Raw genomic sequence first — 7,523 nt, forward strand, 5'->3', positions numbered from 1 at the left:
AAAGAGAAAGAATATCTGTCTTGCTCCCAGGCAGGGTCGGTGGCTCTCTCCAGTGTCCGTGAGTGAAGTGATGGCCATCCTATCATAGTTTACACTCCAGCGTCTGCACTGCATGAGTTTCCAAGTCTGAGACTTTGTGTTGGGCAGACTCCAGATCCTGAGCCAGCTCTGAGTCCTCAGGGTGGTGCAGAGCCACCAGCAGCTGGTATGTGGCTGTGCCAAGGATGGCCCCTACCAGAGGGGCCACCACAGGCACCCACCACCAGCCATTACCAGCACTGGAAGAGAAAGACAAAAGGGAACAATCAGGATGACTTCCTTGGCTTCGCCCTCTACAAGGACCAGGGACAGTAACAAGAGAGCTCCCTAAACGTTATTCCTGGGGTTACAGACACCAGGAAGAGGAGTGTCTTGACACCGATGCATAGCTCTTAGAGCGAAGGGGACCCCAGGAGAACTTGGTCCAGCCTCTTGCCTTGGGGAATTAGCTGAATAGTCCCATTTTGCTGATGGCATCACAAATGCCCAAGTAGTGTGATGTGCCTAGAAACACAGCCTCTGAATCTTTTTTTTTTTTTTTTTTTTTAAGTCAAGGTCTCACTCTGTCGCCCAGGCTGGAATGCAGTGGAACTATCGTGGCTCACTGCAGCCTCTACTTCACGGGCTCAGGCAATCTTTCTGCCTCAGCCTCCTGAGTAACTGGGACTACAGGTGTATACCACCACATCCAACTAATTATTTATTTATCTGTAGAGATGAGATTTCACTGTGCTGCCCAGGCTGGTCTCGAACTTCTGGTTTCAAGCAGTCTTCTCATCTCAGCCTCCCAAAGTGCTGGGATTACAGGCATGAGCCACCATGCCTGACCAACCTCTAAATCTGAATGTTTCAGGAGGGGAAGGAGACAAGGGAGAAGGGGAGATCATGTGGTTTGGAGAAGGGACACTGTCCTAAGAGGCCAGGCTGGGGACCCAGAGCCTTAGGAGAGGAAAGTGAGTAGAGGTCGTCTCCCACCTGAAGACTTCGGGACCCCAGCCAGCCACGTAGGTGAAGAGCCGTGGGCCTAGGTCCCGGGCAGGGTTGAGTGGGAACCCGCAGTTGGCACCCATGGATAGTCCGATGACCAAGATCAGCAGCCCCACCACCACGGGCTCCAGACCCGCAGGGACCCCCTTGTTCCGCCTGTCCACGATGGCCAGGATCCCCACAATCAGCATCCCGGTGCCGACAACCTTGGGGTTGACAGAGACAGAGGGTCCCATCAGCTGCCAGGTGCTCCATCTGCCACCATCTCCGTGTCATTTGGCTTTCTCCAACACATACCAACTGGCTTTGTGAAACACAGGCAGCTGGGGATGGTGGGGAGGGTGCCAAGATAGAACCGATCCTATGCTCCACCCAGAGACTGAATAATAGGCTGGGTCCCAAGGGACAGGTCTCACCCCACATCTACCTGATCCAGGAAGCCATTGTTCAGAGACAGATAAGGAGCAGGATAGGTGGCAAAGATGGAAGCTGTCTCCTTAGGGCCGGTCACTGTCAGGTTCCCACCTGTGTAGTTCTGTAGGGCATCTGTGGAGGAGGGGAGACACCCAGGGTCCCCTCTTTCCACATCCAAAACTGTTCTGAAGCACCACTGCCCACACACAGGTGCCCCTGACCCTGTTCCCTCTGTTACCGTAGTAGAGGACATAGGTGGCTCCAGAAGCACAGAAAGCAGACAGCAGCTGCACCAGGCAGTAAATGGGGAGGTTGGCCCATGGGAAGCGGCCCAGGAGGCACATGGCCAGGGAGAAGGCTGGATTCAGATGGGCTCCTTCAAGGATCCAGGAGAGAAAACGCATCCATGAAGTTACTGCCAGGCATTGACACCGGGCAACACTGCTGCTCCTTCCCTCATCTCTTTTTTTTTTGTTTTTTTTGAGTTGAAGTCTCACTCGGTCGCCCAGACTGGAGTGCAGTGGCCGCTCCCGGCCACCGCTACCTCAACCTGCTGGGCTCCGGCGATCCTTCTGCCTCAGCCTTCCGAGTAGCCGGAATTACAGGCATGCGCTACCACGCCCGGCTGATTTTTTTGATTTATTGTAGAGATGAGGTCTGCTGCCCAGGTGGGTCTCGAACCCGCAGGCTCAGGCAATCCACTCACCTCAGCCTCCCAAAGGCGCGGGATTACAGGCTGAGCCACCGAGCCCGGCCCTTCCCACATCTCTTAAGGCAGATGGTGTTATTCCATCACATCACTTAGGAAATTGAGGCTTGAGGACATTAAGCGATTTATCAAGGTCACACGGCAGAGCCAAGATTTGAACCTGGGTCTGCCTGCTCTTTCCACAGCAACACTCTGTGTCTCAAGGCGCCAGCCAGGCACGCTGATGCAGTGTGTATCTGGGGGACAAGCAGGTGAGCAGAGATGACGCCAAGAGGCTTCAGGTGGGGGAGAAAAGAGAATAGCACTTACCCTCAATGCCCCGTCATTCATTTCCGCCTAGGTGAGCCAAGGACTAATGTGAGCAAGGGGGATGGAAAGATACAGAAAGGGGAGGGGCTGGATGGGGCCAAAGGCTTATCGCAGTCCAGGGCACTGGTCAAGCTCAAGGAGATAATGTTCGTGAGTCACTAAAGGATCTGCCTTTCCACCATCACCAAACACCCACGCTCACATGCACGTCCTAACCGCCCCCCCATGACCAGACCCCACCCTCCTCACCTGAGACATTGCCGCCCACATAGATGGCTATCGTAACGGCCAGAGAGCCGGCCAGAAACATGGTGAAGAAGTTGCCTTTGGTTTCTCCACTGGTGACAGCCTGGGCCACAGCTCCTTGGGTCAGGAGCTGGCGAGAAGAAGGGAGGATGAGGAACAGGGAGCCCAGGAGACCAACAGGGGAGAAAGAGTGGGAAAGCTGGAGGAGCAGCCCAGAGAGATGAACAAGCTGAGGGAGCCACAAGGAAAGGAGAGAGGCAGAACAAGGGAAGGAAAAGAGGTGGGAGAAGCAGGGAAAGAAGAAAGGGAAAGAAGGTGAGAAAAAAGAAAGGAAAGGTGACTGGGCCCACGGGTTCGAGACCCGCCTGGGCAACTTGGCGAGACCTCATCTCTACAATAAGACAAAAACTAACTGGGCATGGTAGCGTGCGCCTGTAGTTCCAGCTACTTGGAAGGCTGAGGCGGAAGGATCGCCAGAGCCCGACAGGTCAAGGCTGCGGTGGCCAGGAGCGGCCACTGCACTCCAGTCTGGGCAACGGAGGGAGACTCCAACTCAAAAAAAAAAAAAAAGAAAGAAAGAAAGGAAAGGGACAGGAATAAAGAAAAATGAAGTCACTCAGGCCCGGTGGCTCACTCCTGGAATCCCAGCACTTTGGGAGGCAGAGGTGGGAGGATCACTTGAGTCCAGGAGTTCGAGACCAGCCTGGGAAACATAGTGATACCTTATTTCTATTTTTAAAAAAAATTTATAAGTAAATAAAGATGAAGTAGGAGAGGAAAGGAGAGAGATTAGGAGAGATAAGAGGAGGAAAAAGAAGTGATTGGGAGTGGAAAGGAAGTGGGCCACCAGGAGAAAGAGGTAAGGTTACCAGAAGGAGCCAGAAACGTCTGCCCGCCTCCCATCTTTCCTTCCCCCAGTTACCCTGCCTACCATGAGCACAAACACACCCAGAAACTCTGCCAGGCACTGTCGAGCCAGGAGGCTGCGGATTCGGAGGTGGCCCCTGATTTCTGCCAGGGGCTGAGTAAAGGCCATGGTAAGGACAACCTATCGCTGTTCACCACTCCGTCTTCATAGACATACTGCTACCCGCACGGCTACTGCCCACCGAGGAAGAGATAAGAAAGAGACTTTAAAACCAATTAGCTCAGCTCCACCACAGCAGCTAGTATCTATGCACGTGTGCAGGCAAGGGAAGATAACACGCGACTGTCTGTGAGCAGGCTGTGTGCATAAACAGAGCCTGGAGTTTGCCCAAGCCCTGTCTCTTCTGTCCTTCTCCCCTCATAGGACTAGCCTCCCCCTGTGCTGACAGATCGAGGGAAGCACCTTGCATCATCATATACACTAGATCTCTGTCCTGAAGACAGCTCTGTAAAGCAGTACCCTTGCTTCCGTTCTACAGATGAGGATCCGGAGCCTTTGAAATCCCCAGGATCACCCAGTTAGTTCATGACTGGGTGAATTCAAGTTCAGAGCTCTGACTCTCCATCTGCTACTCCACAGCACCGCTCTTGTCTGGAGCCTGAAGGCTTCCCTCAAACCATTTGGATGCTTGGAAAACTCAGTAGGCGTCTGGGGAGAGACTGGGCTGAAGACCATAGATTGTGGGACTGCAACTCACACTTGGGATGTTTGTGCCTCCTTCATGTTGAGTCTCACGTTGGTTAGAGAATGTCCTGCCTTTGTGTCTCCTGCCAAGGCTTGAGATGAGGCATTCACACCCATGCTGAGCCCTACCTGCCCTTCTCTGGGAGTGTGTCGGTCTTATTCGACATGACACATAGCCACATCCTACTTCTTCATATCTCCAGCCTCCGATTAGATTCATTCAGTGAGTCTGCTTCTAGAACTGGAAATAGAGTGGTGAGCCAAACATAGTCTGCCTTCCAAGAGCTTATGTTCTAGCAGGGGAAAACAGACAGTATGCAATATACACTTTTTTCTTTTTTTAATTATTTATAGACACGTTTAAAAAAATATAGTCGCCGGGCTCGGTGGCTCAGCCTGTGATCCCGCGCCTTTGGGAGGCTGAGGTGAGTGGATTGCCTGAGCCCGCGGGTCCAAGACCCGCCTGAGCAGCGAGACCTCATCTCTACAATAAATCAAAAAAATCAGCCGGGCGTGGTAGCGCATGCCTGTAATTCTGGCTACTTGGAAGGCTGAGGCGGAAGGATCGCCGGAGCCCAGCAGGTCCAGGCTGCGGTGGCTGGGAGCGGCCACTGCACTCCAGTCTGGGCAACAGAGTGAGATTCCAACTTAAAAAAAAAAAAAATATATATATATAGTCTGTGAGGTTCTTGAGGGCTGGGACCATGATTTACATAACTCCATGCCCTCACACTCTGACATGGCCCCGTGCACATCGGTGTGCAGTGATACTTCTTCTTCTTCTTTTTTTTTTTTTTGAGTTACAGTCTCACTCTGTTGCCCAGGCTGGAGTACAGTGGCATACTCACAGCCACCACAGCCTTGACCTGCTGGGCTCAGGTAATCCTTCCACCTCAGCCTTCCAAGTAGCTGGAATTACAGGCACATACCACTACACCCGGCTAATTTTTTGATTTATTGTAGAGATGAGGTTTCACCAAGTTGCCCAGGCTGATCTCGAACCCGTGGTCTCAGGCAATCCTCTCACCTCAGCCTCCCAAAGTGCTGGGATTATAAGCATGAGACACCGTACCTGGCCCAGTGATATTTCTTTATGGGTTTACTGGATACTATAGGTCTCCAATGCACTCATTTCCCAGATGCTGGAAAGATCAGCTGCTGATATCACACAGCTGCCTCCCTCATTGGGCAATCTTTTTCAAGTCAAGGCTTGATTCAGTGGCTCATGCCTGTAATCTCAGCACTTCAGGAGGCTGAGGTGGGAGGATGGTTTGCGCCCAGGTTTGAGACCAGCCTCAGCAACATGATGAGACCTTGTCTCTATGTAAAAAAAAAAAAAGAAAAAAGAAGACCAGACGCCTGTAATCCCAGCACTTTGGGTTGCCTGAGCCCAGGCATTCGAGACCACCCTAGGCAACTTGGTGAGACCTCATTTCTACAATAAATCACAAAAACTAGCCAGGCATGGTGGCGTGCGTCTGTAGTTCCAGCTACTTGGAAAACTGAGGTAGAAAGATCGCCTGAGCCTAGCAGGTCGAGGCTGTGGTGGCCGTGAGCATGCCACTGTACCCCAGCCTGGGTGACAGAGTGAGACTCCAACTTAAAACTAAAACAAAAACAAAGGCCAGGCACAGTGATTCACGCCTGTAATCTCAGCACTTTGGGAGGCAGAGGTGAGAGGACTGCCTGAGCCTAAGGGTTTGAGACCAGCCTGGGCAACTTGGCGAGACCTCATTTCTACAATAAATCAAAAGCATTAGCCGGGCATGGTAGCATACGCCTGTGGTTCCAGCTACTTAGAAAGCTGAAGTGGAAGGATCCCGCCCATGCCACTACACTCTGGCCTGGGTGACAGAGTGAGATTCTGATGAAAGAAAGAAAAAAAGGAAGGAAGGAGGGCAACCCTCTTTCAGGTCCCCTCCCTCTGTGGGAGCTTTTCTGTTTTCTTAATAAACTCCTGCTCTCAAAAAAATAAAAAATAAAAAAAGGAAGGAAGAGAGAAAGAGAATACAGTGCCAGTCTTCTTAGGATTCTGGGGCAATATATTTCACACTTAGGAATACAACTCTGACCAATTTACCAACTGACACTCAAGGATGGACATCTTTTTAAAAAATAATTTTATATAGTTCCAGCTACTTGGAAGGCTGAGGCAGAAGGATTGCCAGAGCCCAGCAGGTCAAGGCTGCAGTGGCCGGGAGTGGCCACTGCACTCCAGTGTGGGCGACTGAATGAGACTCCAACTCAAAAAAATAAACAAATAAATAAATAAATAATAATTTTATAAAGGAAAAATAGATACAAAGTCTTGCTATGTTGCCCAGGCTAGTCTCCAACTCCTGGACTCAAGCCATCCTCCACCTTGGCCTCCCAAAGTGCTGAAATTACAGGCATGAGCCACTGTGCCCAGCCAAGGATGACAACTGTAACTGGGGCCAAAAGTAGAAAAGGCTTCTGCAGCCTCATGACTGAGCAGAACCTATGAGACTAGAATATCTGTGGTTGAAAAGAATGCTGTTTGTGGTTTGTCAAGCTCTAATAGGAGAGTCGTAATGTACCCCCTAAGGCTCTGGAGCAAGTATGCCATCTGCAGCAGAGAAGAGCACACCATTGGCAAAACAGCCCTCAGAGTACTGCTGGGCTCCAGCAGAGACAAGTGACCAAGTGGCCAGAGCTGGCCATCATAAGCTGGGCTCTGTCAGCTTCTCTGGGTCATTAGGAAGGGTGGGCCCAGCAAAAACACATGGTAAGATGGTAGTGGCATCTTTGGTATGAAGCATACATAGCTTCAGAGGGCACAAGTAAACTTCAAAGCAAGTGTCCCGGACTCCCATGTCATTCACCAGTGTTGACTGACGCCTCTCCCTCAGCTCATACCTATGGCCTACTGGGGATCCCTTATGACCAGCTTGCAGAGAAGGAAAAAAGCCTGGGTTCATTTTCAGATGGGCTGGCTTGGTTTACGGGGAAAAGCTGACATGAGAACGCTGCTACATTTTGCCCCCACTCAGGAGTGAGTCTTAAAAACCGTGGTGAGAGGAAATCCTCCCAGGAGACGAATACTTGGACATCTGTTCACTCACTTTGTGTGGAAAGAGAAGTATCCCTGGGTGAGAACATATGCAGTCACATGGACAGTAGCAAATGGGTAGTCTGTCAGGGGCTTGAACAGAGAGAGTAAAAGATCAGGAACAAAAAAGTCTGAAG

The 7,523-nt window shown here is 51.2% G+C and overlaps 1 protein-coding gene across 1 annotated transcript; it reads right to left on the reverse strand.

The window, feature by feature from the left end:
• On the reverse strand, positions 1 to 3,790 carry AQP10 (aquaporin 10). Its single transcript, XM_008060553.1, has 6 exons — positions 3,636 to 3,790; positions 2,708 to 2,834; positions 1,679 to 1,816; positions 1,454 to 1,572; positions 1,015 to 1,232; positions 1 to 278 (listed from the first exon to the last, which is right to left on the reverse strand). Exons 1-6 carry the CDS (start codon positions 3,738 to 3,740, stop codon positions 83 to 85), a joined length of 903 nt encoding a protein of 300 aa, XP_008058744.1. The 5' UTR covers positions 3,741 to 3,790; the 3' UTR covers positions 1 to 82.
• Between the last annotated feature and the right edge of the window lie 3,733 nt (positions 3,791 to 7,523).

This window comes from Carlito syrichta, unplaced genomic scaffold (assembly GCF_000164805.1).
Source record: "Carlito syrichta isolate Samal-C Ts95f unplaced genomic scaffold, Tarsius_syrichta-2.0.1 Scaffold304643, whole genome shotgun sequence".
Taxonomy (NCBI): Eukaryota; Metazoa; Chordata; class Mammalia; order Primates; family Tarsiidae; genus Carlito; species Carlito syrichta.

Bases quoted from the DNA above. Each gene is read 5' to 3' on its own strand.
- AQP10 (XM_008060553.1), bottom strand. From the start codon at position 3,740: ATGGCCTTTACTCAGCCCCTGGCAGAAATCAGGGGCCACCTCCGAATC. The intron at 2,835-3,635 runs GTAGGCAGGGTA...TCTTCTCGCCAG, and splicing joins TGGGTGTGTTTGTGCTCATG to CTCCTGACCCAAGGAGCTGT. The intron at 1,573-1,678 runs GTAACAGAGGGA...CCTCCTCCACAG, and splicing joins CACCTATGTCCTCTACTACG to ATGCCCTACAGAACTACACA.